Source organism: Ylistrum balloti, unplaced genomic scaffold, assembly GCF_031769215.1.
Source record: "Ylistrum balloti isolate Yb309-2 unplaced genomic scaffold, AGI_CSIRO_Ybal_v1 Utg370482, whole genome shotgun sequence".
Classification (NCBI taxonomy): domain Eukaryota; kingdom Metazoa; phylum Mollusca; class Bivalvia; order Pectinida; family Pectinidae; genus Ylistrum; species Ylistrum balloti.
This window is the reverse complement of record NW_026782315.1, coordinates 177174-191124: the sequence shown is the minus strand read 5'-3', so window position 1 is coordinate 191124 and position 13951 is coordinate 177174. Positions and strand designations below refer to the sequence as shown.

At 34.6% G+C, this 13951-nt stretch overlaps 1 protein-coding gene across 1 annotated transcript; it reads left to right on the top strand.

The window, feature by feature from the left end:
- Positions 1 to 4828: 4828 nt before the first annotated feature.
- Positions 4829 to 12863, top strand: LOC132555388 (DNA/RNA-binding protein KIN17-like). The gene is made up of 10 exons (XM_060219736.1): positions 4829 to 4979; positions 5401 to 5495; positions 6061 to 6227; positions 6368 to 6601; positions 8208 to 8256; positions 8509 to 8656; positions 10681 to 10803; positions 11282 to 11381; positions 11663 to 11763; positions 12225 to 12863. Exons 1-10 carry the CDS (start codon positions 4860 to 4862, stop codon positions 12294 to 12296), a joined length of 1209 nt encoding a protein of 402 aa, XP_060075719.1. The 5' UTR covers positions 4829 to 4859; the 3' UTR covers positions 12297 to 12863.
- Positions 12864 to 13951: the final 1088 nt, after the last annotated feature.

Sequence of the window (13951 nt, the reverse complement as noted above, 5' to 3'; positions counted from 1 at the left end):
CTTTTAGATATCATAAACGTGTATGCTTGAGTGTACAATGTTCATGGAATTACCTGTTTTCTTATACCTACTAGCCAAGGAATTCAGTTTTTCAAATGCCTACTAACCAGAGAATTCAGTTTTACAAATGCCTACTAACCAAAGAATTCAGTTTTTCAGATACCCACTAACCAGAGAATTCAGTTTGCAAATGCCAATTTATCCGGCCATGATTTCAATTTAACAGCTGTATTGATGGTGAATAAAACTACCTATGAAAAAAGTATTAAATGTGACATATATATTTGATACAATTTTGGATACGTTTGCTTAAAATATTTCACCAGGGTTCAGGTTGTGAAGCTAGATAAATGTAACACGTACAAAAGTTATTATCAGGCAAGTTTCTGAAATGGGTTGAACTTAAAGAATGTGTGTAGCAATATATATAGTTTGGTGTCGTGTGTTATCTATTGAATAGATCTTCATTCCTTGACATTTACTTTGGAATATAATTTTAAATTACAGGTCTTTTAGATCACATATAAGTTGAAACTTATATAATGTTTCGCATTACTTACCATGCAGTAAAATTAATTGATTACACTTTTAACAAGTCAACCAAGGTATGATCAAGAGATTTTTTACAGCATATATTCAAAATGTTGTGAAAATATGTACAAGTATCAACCAGAATATTGGCTTATTAATTTATTAAGTTTTTAGTCATCAAAAATGAAATATTCCATAGTTAATTGGACATCACAGTAAAAAATATGTGATTAAAAACTGAAGGAGCATGTTGTTTTCACCCCCAAATATATCTAGACCAATGCTATGTTATTACTGATAGTCTATTGTGAATGTCCAGTTTGACCCCTCAAATTGTTCAGGAAACTATCCAATTCATAAATTCAAAAACAAGGTAGTGACATTTGTTTACATTGAGAAAGACGGTAAACACATGTTTACTGTGAAATGTAATTATCTAACAACTTTTGCACACAGTTTCTAATATTTCAAATGTTAATCAGTATACAAATTTTAAAAATGTGTCATTTTATGATCGTTATTTCTCCCTTTGTGACCTCCTTTACAATACACGCTTACTTGTCAAGTTCAACCTCGAATTATCTTTGCATCACCTGACTGCTCTTCACTTAAAGCTGTGAGTGCAGTGACTGTTTTTGTTTGCCACTGCTTCGCATGAGACACCAGATTATTTACAACGGCAACTTCTTCAACATCCAGTGAATTTGGTAGTGATGAAAAGTCCCTTTATAGCATGATTGGTCAATATGGATAACTTCTCAGCTAATTCTTGCCACATTTTCCCATAAGGACCTGGCAGTGTACCACATTTATTAATGCAGAATTTAGGAAGGAACAATGACTTCACAGTGATGACCCTATAACAGCCTAGATGGTCAATTTGCACACTGGTAACACACCTTTCACCAAGCTGCTGGGGGATAAGATTCTCCAAACAAACATGAAAATAACCTGCCCAACCTTTTGGGTTTACCCTGGGTTCTCCACTTTCCTTCCATAGTAAATATCTCTTAGCATTTACAATCAGGCCAACATTAGCAATTAGTATAAGTTGAAAAAAAAACTTGTTTAGCAATTATTTTAAAATAAATGAAGATATTATTTTATTTCATATATTTCCTCCAGTCTTAAAAAAACACCATGAAGTTCACATTTAATATTTTTGATAGTAGTGTTTTTTTTATTATTGATAATTTTATAATTAGCCCATCAAGAATAAGAATAATGAATGTTGTTAAATGTACATGCAAGTTGTTTGTCTGATTTTATGTAAATCATAAAATGACATGTAATGATTCAATTTATAAGCTGTGATTTAGTAAGTTGTTTTACATTGCTAGACTTGTCCATGTTTTCTTATACAAATACATTTTATAAGGAATCATAACTTGAGAGTTGTTGTTTAATGTCCATTAGGAAAGGGTAAGGAAATGTATTCTGTCTGTGTGAGAGGGCACCTGAACTGACAATTTAATATATCAAAGGAAGCTATTTAGGCTAAAGGGAAAGTCCTACCAGTTGAATATATTAGATAGCATGTCAGTTCTCAATTTCCAAATCTTTACTTGATTTATGAGTCAATATAAGAAGTTGTCAAACTTTGCAGAAGGAAAACTAAAAGAAATCAAGTTGCTGTTATTGCATGTTTTTTTAAGCAATGACCTCATTTGGCATCTCTCACCAGATCTCGGCCTGATTCATTTTGTGCATACTATCAAAATGCCATCCCCTATAATGATACATAAGTGTAGATCATTACGAATGAAAATTAAACAAAATGTGCTCAAGAAAAGATAACTTGCTTTGTCTTGTAGGAAATATTTCTTAACAGACTTTCAACCAGAAACAGTTGACACAATAAACAAAAAATTTCAATCAACAACAGGTGACACCAATAAAGACTTCCAAACAACAACAGAGAAGACTTCTGACCAACAACAGGTGACACCAATAAAGACTTCCAAACAACAACAGAGAAGACTTCTGACCAACAACAGTTGACATCAACAACAAAGACTTCCAAAAAGCAACAGAGAACAGATTTCCGGCCAACAACAGTTGACACCAGTACAGTAACAAAGACTTTCAAACGACAACAGTTGACACCATAAACAAAGGCTTTCAAACAAAGACATTTTCAAAGAACAACAGACAACAGTTGACACCATAAACAAAGAATTTCAATCAACAACAGGTGATGCCAATAAAGACTTCCAAAGAACAACAGAGAAGACTTCTGACCAACAACAGTTGACACCAATAACAAAGACTTCCAAATAACAGCAGAGAACAGACTTCCGGTCAACAACAGCTGACACTTGTAACAAAGACTTTCAAACAACATGTGACGCCATTAGCAAAGATTTTCAACTAACAACAGGTGACATTATTAACGAATAATTGCAAAGAACAACAAGTGACACCATTAACAATGACTTTCAATCAACAACAGAGGATACAGTCATCAGAAAGACATCCAACTTGATCAAGAAAATAGCAAGACGCTGTGAATAGATAATATCAAACCAATTATACATGGGTCAAAACAAACCAGAGAGTAGTCACTAATCTACCAACATTTTGTTATTTATACAAGTTCTTTAATCTTATGTCAGTTGATAATCCACAGACGCATTGCTGATCGGTTAAGTACAAAACAATTCTGTAACGTGTTGATTCCTTGTAAACTGCGCATCGGTAATCGGGGATGTTCTGAATGTCACTTTGTCAGTTATGAGACTGGCAGACATTATTTTGACGATTAATATAACAGTATATGTTTTAGGAAGTGATGATAACACTTACCTATGGGCGCCCATTGATGCCAAATGAAAAAGAAATATACGCTATAATTGCAAATATACGCCATACTTATTGTGAATATAAGCTATAATTGTGAATACAAGCAATACTTATTGTGAATATAACCTGTAATTGTGGATATAGGCAATACTTATTGTAAATATAAACAATACTTATTGTGAATATAAACGATACTTATTGTGAATATGCGTAATAGTTTAACTAAAGTACACGTCTCTTATGATTCCCGGTAGTTTCATGGCTTACTGCTATACACACAGGTTCTCTAGTGACAGATTACATCACGACAATATGGATTTTAACCGAAATTGAAGTCTTAAGCAAGAAAAGTGCATATGAAATAAAACACTTTTACTAATAGATAATCAGCATTCCATGGTAAACTCTGTTGAGAGCCAAAAGTAGCAAGTGTTTATAAGTCTATCTTTATTGCTGTACTTCGTTGCTAACAATACATAGCTGGCTAAAATCAAGTGTCGTTCATACCATCTACGTCATGCTGAAACGTAACTTCATCTGGATCAACAGTAAGTTTACTTGTTCCCAGAGTAGTTGAGTTGTAACCACACGAAACTCGAAAATTAGTGACCCCCGTCAGCCCCTCAACGATATGTGAATATGAATTATTTCCCGTTCACTGACACACGGAAAGAAAGTTCTTGATCACTCTTTGTTAAAGTACAACAAACATTTGAGAATTGCTCCGAGTGGCAAACAAAATATTAAGGTAAACCATTGCAAACTGGAATCAATTTGAGTAGTTTGCGTCACACCTGCTCCGAGACCTGTATCGGAGAATGAAGTACAGCAACATAAATACCGTGACTTGTCATGTGTGTTTCACTTTTATTGTTTTGCTTCTGTTTTACTATATACCCTTGGTATTTCAACTTTGAATTTCCATTCACGGACATTTTTTTAATGAAATTTTGAATACTTAAGGAGAATTGTTTCCCGCTTCATCTCATAATATTACCACTGTTTTCCGTTCAGCATGACCAGGGATATAAATCATTTACAACATACGATTTTCGGGAGGTTTTCTTGAAGTCATTTTGGTAACCATATATAGGAAACACGAAAATAGCAGCGTAGATAATTTTGTTAAACTCCTGAAATAAAAAATAGAAAAAAAATGAATATCATGAGAAGAAACTATAGATATCATTGTAAGAAATTATCAAATACAATGTATTGTCAAAATCCATCCCTAGATGAGGTCCACAAAATTCATTTAAAAAGTTAGAAATGTAATGAATATATAAATACATATCATGGGATAATTTTTAAGAAAAGGCACGTCGCTATGTTTTTCTTTTAATATCCTTTCTAGAATCTAACCTTTCAAAAAATTCTTCGTACGAATACCCATCTCACGGCTGTCCTCTTCCAAACGCTAAACAAGGTCCGGAAGAATACGTTTCGTCGTTTCCGTATATTATATATAACAAGAAACCGGAAGTTGACATCTGTAGAACGAATCGTGTTTTGACGAAAGATTGAGAATGGGAAAAGAAAAAGCTGGTTTTCTCACTCCTAAGGCGATAGCAAATCGGATCAAATCAAAAGGCTTACAGAAATTGAGATGGTTTTGTCAGATGTGTCAGAAACAATGTCGAGACGAGGTAAGACATCAAAAACGGTATCGTCACGACATTGATTCTTGACACTTTGTATGTTGGTTCATTGTATGTATGATTGTGTCCCCGTGTAGGAAAGATTAAATATATGTGAAGTAGTGGTCCAGTACTAGAACACAATTTTGTTTGCATAGATGTTTAGCTTTATGAGGAAACAACAGCTTCATTGGGTGATATTTTAATTATATTGATACCATTGCATATACTTTATTTTAAGGATAGAAATTCAAGAACATGTACATTCCCCATGATATAATGAAGCTAATAGTATCATTTCAGGTGGGAAGATAATCCTATAAGCTTCCTGACCAGATTTTGAAAATAATATGGACATAGAAACATATTCTACATGCATATTGAAAAGAGATGATTTGATCTGTGATTGTTATTAATTTTTATTTTTTAGAATGGCTTCAAGTGTCACATGACATCAGAATCTCACCAAAGACAGCTGTTGCTCTTTGCAGAAAATCCAGATAAATACATTGATGAATTTTCAGAGTAATTATCAACCTTTTTTTCTCAGAAGTTTATCAGAAAGGATCTTTCTTGAAATCCCAATGAGTAACTCAAATAGAAATTTCTTAAACTTCATTTAGCACAATCAAATTTGAGCATATTAACACTTTCTAGCAAATCAGTGCAAATTAAAATTTGTACCATTATTACTATGTATATCAGCAGCAAATAGAACTTGCAATTGATGCAATGATTTCGGGGCAAAAAGTGCTAAAATTAGATTACTACTAAGAAGACATCCATCTGGGTTATTTCCCTTGACATAGCACTAATACAGCTGCTCTGCTTGTATGCCACCATATTAAATATCTGTTGTAATTAGACAGGGTTTTCCATAATTTTGTTAGTAGCAGGCTGTGTAGTGAAAGTAGGAGGCTGGCCTGCCGTGTACGTGTAGTCGTGTACGGAACATTATTACGGAACTGGATTGGTGTAGGCGGCCAAATGATCAAAGTAGAGGGTCAAATTGGCCGGCGACCGGCTCTTATGGAAAACCCTGATTAGATCATGTCTGTGATGTAATACTTTTTTAATACTTTCCATTTAGACAATTCGCAAATGAGTATCTGGAGCTGTTAAGTCGCAGATTCAACACCAAACGTGTCCATGCAAATATTGTGTACCAGGAGTATATTGCATTCAGGGAACATGTTCACATGAATGCCACACAATGGGAAACCCTAACAGAATTTGTCAAGTGGCTTGGAAAAGAAGGTTTGTTTATAACCCAACCTTAGAAACATTTAAACAATACAGATTTCAAAATAGCACATTGCATGATGTATTTGATTAAATTGTCAACAAATTGCTTCTATATTGTTTATGTACAATATGAATTATGTCCCTTTATACAGGAAAGTGTATAGTAGACGAAACAGAAAAGGGCTGGTTTGTTGCGTATATTGACCGGAACCCGGAGACAATTCGCAAGCAGGAGCAGGTGAAAACTAAGGAAAAAATGGATTTAACGGATGAAGAGAGGACTTCAAAATTTATACAGCAACAGATTGAGCGTGCTGCAGAGAAGGACACAACATCTAAAACTCCAGAGTTTACAGAACTGAAGAGAGAGAGTGAGGAAGAGAAAGGTGAAGATGTTACTGTGAATGATCTGTAATTGAACTTATCACCATGATGCTATTTCTAATATGGGTTATAAGTGTAGCCCATTATTTGTACAATGCATTATAGATTATATATGTCAGGGATAAGCTTCCTCATTCTACAAGATTTTCTCTTTAAGCTTTCAGTAGTTTTGAATGTCCTCTGAATGACACTTTAATTTCGTGATCCCCTCTGTCCACAACCAATGTATTGGTAATGCTTGCCTAAATTTTTTTCACCTCATTACCAAAACTATATATAACATGATTTTGAAAATGTTCAAGTACAAGTCTATGAAAATTGCTAGATGAAACATGTATATCCTTATGCTAAGGCAAATTTGGGGGATGACAGAACTTTTGTGCCTTTATAACATGTTCATTGCAAGCTTCTGTCAAATTATGAACTTTACGTGTTGTAAATTTATGTAAGATGAAACATTACTATTTCAAACAATGCTTTGACAATCTTTTATTGGGTACATCAGTAAGAAACATCTTCATCTGAATGCAAAATCAGAACAACAAATTTCATAGAGTGTATCACTGAAGGATACATGTTGTTCATGTAAGTTTTCTTTTTGGAAACACAAATTTTACAGGAAAAAAATTACAATGTATTCCAATGATATTTATAGTTGAATCAAAGAAACTTATGTTCAGCCGTCCGAATGTTTTGTGATGATAGTTGCCAACAGAGGTCTAATGTCATTTCACTTCATTTTTATTAAGTCCTGGATAAAATTAAAACATATCATGAGTTATTCCAATCCTCTGTCATATATTTTGCAGTGCATGAAATGTATTTCATTGCCAGCAAAAGTTTTCAGTTTAGACCTTGCAATGAAAATGTGAATGTTACTGTAAATTATGGATGGCTACTATTTTTAATTCACCTGATGTGAAGGACCAGTTAGTTTTTGCCATGGCATTTCATCCATCTGCCATCTGATGTCCTTCAACTTTTTATTAAAAATTGCTACTAGCCATAAAAAACTAAACTGATTTTCATCAAATTTGGTCAGAAGCAACCTTAGGGGAAGAGGATCCAAGTTTGTATCAAATATCCATTCTTGGACTCTGGGTCTGAGGGGCAGGCCCAAATGAGAACATTTTTAAAAGATTGGGTCTCTGTCCACTGTGGTGGGAAGGTGGGGCCCAAAAGTGGAAATAAAGTAAATTTTTAAAATCCTACTCCTCCTGTAGAAATAAATGGATATTACCCAAATTTGGTCTGAAGCATTCTTGGGTGAATGGGAATCAATCTTGTATAAATGTTAAGCCTCAGCCCCAGGGGGTCCAATAGGGGAAATAAGGTAAATGCTACTCCTTTCGAAGGAAAAATTGAATTTTGTTCAAATTTCGTTTCAAGTATTTTTGGGTGAAGGGGCCCAGTTGGGGAAAGATAGGTTCTTTAAAGTTCATTGTCTGTACAAGGTTATTGTCCATGTTTGGTCTGAAGTAATTTTTATGAATAATGAATCTGACTTTTGTTCGACCACAAGGCAAGAACCAAATAGGGAAGTTATTTCAGAAATTGTTTGTTAAATGGCTGAATAGCATATATTCATACCGTTGTTTTCTATTTTAGTAACTATGAGTCTCTCAGGTCTTGTGAAGAAGAAAGAAGAAAAAGTCAAGTAAGTGTTGTAGTAACTGCCAAATATTGCAAAATCATTACCTTCATAATTTTTTTGTTTTTTTTTTTGTTGAGTTTTTGCTTATTCTTAATTCACAAAACCAGAAAAAACTTACATATGATTATAGGTCATGTGAATTTTCGAGAGCAAGATTTATTCATGAAATCAAAAGGCAACGAAAATGTATACAGTTTTACAATATCCTGTTTCAAAATCAATTACATTGTTATCATAATTTTTTTCATGTTTAAGGATCAGTACAGATAATCTTTTTACAAAACCCATGGAAAGCTCTGTCCCAAGTAAAGGGGAAAGCAGCGCATCTTTTCAAAAGGCTGAAGCTTCAAAACCAAAATTTGCAGGTCAGAAACGAAAATCAGCACTGGATGAAATTATGGAGGTATATATCTTGCTTGTTTTACACTTATTTTCAATTAAATGTAATAAATTGTAATCATACATATGTCGCTCACTTTTCAGAAGTGTAATAAATCAAATGCAGAGTGAATATATTTATTTTTTGGAAGAAAATATATAAAATGTATCAATCACAGTTAAACAGAAGTTACTTTTTGAAGTACTTGGTAGGAGTTGAATCAGCTTACAAATTACTGCTCCAGTTTGTCATCAGTTAGGTTGAATAAATTGACCACAATCTAAGTAACAAGTTAATAACCAGGTGGTGTACAACTGGGACACATTCCTACCAGCTCCATAGAAGAAGACTCTGGTCTTCCCATTTCCACCAGATGGTGTACAACTGGGACATATTACTACCAGCTCCATAGAAGAAGACTCCGGTCTTCCCATTTCCACCAGATGGTGTACAACTGGGACACATTCCTACCAGCTCCATAGAAGAAGACTCTGGTCTTCCCATTTCCACCAGATGGTGTACAACTGGAACACATTCCTACCAGCTCCATAGAAGAAGACTCCGGTCTTCCCATTTCCACTAGATGGTGTACAACTGGAACACATTCCTACCAGCTCCATAGAAGAAGACTCCGGTCTTCCCATTTCCACCAGATGGTGTACAACTGGGACACATTCCTACCAGCTCCATAGAAGAAGACTCTGGTCTTCCCATTTCCACCAGATGGTTTACAACTTGAACATATTACTACCAGCTCCATAGAAGAAGACTCCAGTCTTCCCATTTCCACCAGATGGTGTACAACTGGAACACATTCCTACCAGCTCCATAGAAGAAGACTCCGGTCTTCCCATTTCCACCAGATTGTGTACAACTCGGACACATTCCTACCAGCTCCATAGAAGAAGACTCTGGTCTTCCCATTTCCACCAGATGGTGTACAACTGGAACATATTACTACCAGCTCCATAGAAGAAGACTCTGTTCTTCCCATTTCCACCAGATTGTGTACAACTCGGACACATTCCTACCAGCTCCATAGAAGAAGACTCTGGTCTTCCCATTTCCACCAGATGGTGTACAACTGGGACACATTCCTACCAGCTCCATAGAAGAAGACTCTGGTCTTCCCATTTCCACCAGATGGTGTACAACTGGAACACATTCCTACCAGCTCCATAGAAGAAGACTCTGGTCTTCCCATTTCCACCAGATTGTGTACAAGTGGAACACATGCCAATAAAATCCATTGATAAAAACCTCAGGTCTTCCAAGTTCATCCAGATAGTACACATTCCTATATGCTGCATGGAAACAAAAATTACGGTTTCCAATTTCCACCAAATAGCGTACTACTGAGACATACTCTGAACAACAGTGACGTTTAGAGGATTGTGCTAAAGTCACAGAATGAAATATAGCCCCTTAATGTATAGGTAATTTCCTGGTAAGGAATGATACTGTATCATGCAGGAATACTCCAGACTTTAGAAGTGATGACAGAACTGCATCATATACAGGAATACTCCAGAACTCTACAGTGGTGTTTTATTTTGGAAAGTTTGAAATCTTAATGGAAAGTCTGAAAAATATTTTCAAATTCGGCTAAATAAATCTAAAAAGGCATGCTTAACATTAGTCTTCAGACAGGACATTAATGGTATTGAGGATTAGTTGTTTTGCTGATTTAATCACCATGTGAATGCCAAGGGTTATAGGTCTCCCTTTTGTAGTCGCAGTCGGTTTCTGATTCAATGAGCATAACGAAGGAGGCTTGTGACATTCCATTCAGAATAAATGGATTGAAGTGTACATGTGTTTCTTAAGGTTGCAATCACTTCAACTCTACTGGATGGTCTAGATATGTTATCTTTGACTTCTGAGAAATTAGAAAAAAGCCACGACGATACATCTCAGATCTTCCTGGAATTTGACGCTTTAACGACTGAGCTATTTCTGTCTCATTATCACTTTTTGTGGTTTTATGAACAGAGTTGTAATAAATGTATATTTACCCATAGTATACCTGAATTTTACTTTTTGACTAGTTTGAAGAACAGAAGAAGGAGAAGATGAACAGAAAAGACTACTGGTTACATGAAGGCATTACAGTGAAAGTGGTCACAAGGAAACTCGGAGACAAGTACTACAAGAAAAAGGCATTTGTAAAGGTTAGTATGTTTATCACTTAATGGAAATACACCCAAATCTAAGAAATGATTTGTAAATCTTCATTTTTATCGCTTTCTTGTGCAGTTTCATAGCTCTTTCCTACTACATAATGCTTCCAATTTTCCTTTTTCATTTTTTCCTTTAAATCAAAATAAATAAACCAATCAGATGTTCTTAGAATCATATCTGAAATAAAATTAGGACATATTTTGTAGTATGCTGTTTAACTTCATTAGTATGTTTTGACCTTAATAGGAAGTTATGTTTATTATTCATGATGTAAAGATGTATAGAAGGTTATCAAACTTCTTAGCTGTACATTATTACCTGAATTTGCGACTCACAATGTTCTAGTGTCGTCTTTTTTATTTCTATATATTCTTGACAATATTAATAGATGTCCTTTTTTTCCTTACAATATAAATTTGTAACTCACAATCAACTTATCCAGCTAAAACATTGCATGTCTAATCCTAGGAAGTGATAGATCTTTACAAGGCAGTGATAAAGATGATAGACAGTGGTGACAAAATGAAGGTGGATCAGACACATGTAGAGACTGTTATACCTGCTATAGGTAAAATAAATACAATTACTTCTACAGCTTTTTATTAAAGAAAATTTATTTATATTCCTGTGTCGTGCAATATTTCTTCTATTAATGGTTTTTGTTTTGTGTGAAGATCTTATCATAAGTAGAATCACTAGAAATGACAAAATCATTTTCACATTTTCTGGTTTAATATCATTACTTTTTATTTTTCTTTCTTCTCATCAGAATTGAATTGCTGATTTTTCTTAGAAGTGTTGAATATTTAATTTGTATGGTTTTCAAATGTTAATACTTTTTGCCTACAGGTAAAACAGTCATAATTGTAAATGGAGCATATCGAGGTCATGAAGCCATCCTCGAAAGTATTAACGAAAGGAAATTTTCCTGTACAGTGTCCATCAAATCTGTAAGTATAGAAAATAGTTGTTTTGTATTTTGTACATATCAGAATGAATTGATTTGTCACTTACCCTATGTTCTGGATTTACATGAAAACAGCCTGCAAGATCATTAGGTTCAATGAACTAAAAGGAATAAAGCTGTTTTGGGTAATGGGCAAAAATTCTCCATTGGAAAGAAAACTTCAGACTTCATTCACTTATACACAAGATTTCACTATACATAGTTCATACTATACATATTTTTCTTCAGTTTGTTACATTGTATTAGTTTAAAGTTTAGTGCTTGTTAAATAACATTACAAGTTTATGTGGGATCTTTTGGAAACGAAATTGCACAAAAGACGTAAGGTCCTGGCTTGTGAAGGTTACATTGAACCCTCAGTCAGGACTGGTACTATTGATCTGTTTTAAGTTCCTAAAGAAATTCATTTTTGACTTGAATGAAGATAATTTCTGTTATTTTCAGGGTCCATTAAAGGGAAGGATGATTGAAAGCATAAAATATGAAGATATAAGTAAAATTTATCAACCGTCCTGAGGAAAATATATGATGGAAGTGTAGACGAGGATCTAACAAGCTTGTGGATCGAAGTGATTACTCATATCTCATGTGAGAAAGGTATCAGCGCCAAGCTTCTTAACTAGCATCTGTAGATAATGGAAAAGAAATGGAGTGTGAAACAGAGGAAAGGCAGAAGGATTCCCACTTTGTTTGTTGAGTGTATAAATACATCTGTAAGGAGAGAGACTTTAGGGTCCAGTTCCCTGTGAAACAATCATCACAAAAAAGGGCCAGAATTTACAGTGTGTTTACAATTGCTTGGAGACTTGGTACTGGATTCAACAAAAGCATCTTGGATTTTACATAAATACAATTTGTAACATTCAGCCTATTGTGTTAGCAGTAGAAGAATGTGACGCTTTTATTATGGAGTCTCTAGATTGTCAATCACAATTACTTTTGTATTTTTGTAAATCTAAAGGACTTAAGTGAGAACAAGTCAAGGTAAAATTAAAATTCGTTATTTTTGTTTATAAACAACTTTGTGGTTTTACTTGACTCTTTAGTCATATCACGAGCTTCAGGTTCCTTCCAGGGTCACAAGTTCACACGAAAGTCAATCAGATTAGACACCCAGGTATATATCACTATTAATGTACAGTAACTTTTCAGGATAAACAATTCTTTGTTTTTATTTAAATTAGAAGGCATGTCAGAGCCAATCAATAGGTATGTCCATAAGAGATCATCTGTATTTTCTCTGGAACCTACAACTCTAAATAACAAACTCAAATAGTGTAATAAGTATACATACAGGAACCAATGAATGCATGTGCATTAGACAACATCATATATTTGTCCTGTGACTTTGTAAACATTATGACAGACGTCAAATCATATCTATTCCCCAATGGATTTTTATATATATGTAGAAGATAACTATACAGCATCATGATCAGTTGACATTTATTTATTGGAAAGTCAATGTAAATGAGACATTTCATTTATAAGACTTTACATCAGCAATCATGTGTGGGCTAATCAGACACAACTGTCAATCAGCCTGATTCAGTCGGCATCCAAATACCAGTGTTGGCGACATCAGGGAACAATGCAATTCATTGGATCTGAGCATTCCAGAAAATTGGACAGTGTCGAAATTACGAAAAGAGCTGGATAATCTTGGATTGTCTGTGGCTCCAAGGAGCAAACATTCCGTAGTATTAAGGATTACAAAGAAGCGGTGCAGTTACAGAACAACAGTGACCCAGAGCTGACCTCAATGTCCTCATCTAATGACAGTGGGCGTGGCTTAATTGCATGTGCATCGTCATCTGAGGTTTCTCCATCCGAGTTCAAGGCCATGCAGATGACTATTTCTGGCCTTCTGTTAGCCTCGGGAAATCTGACAATAGTGGCAGCACAACAGGGCCACAAAAATATTGAACGTACAAGTGTACATCAGTTTTGTCAGACAAAATTTGGTAATTCAGCCGAATCTTTGCCTTTCATCAAAATATTGTGATAGTCACACAGATGTCAAATACAGGAGGGAAAAGATGTAAATTTAGCTGCCCTGCTCATTCCATATTACAAATTATGATGGACCCCATCCTCAAAGACCTAAGACTACTACAATCGCTGACATTTAATTCATGCCTTTGGCATGTACTGACATTATTTGTCAATCT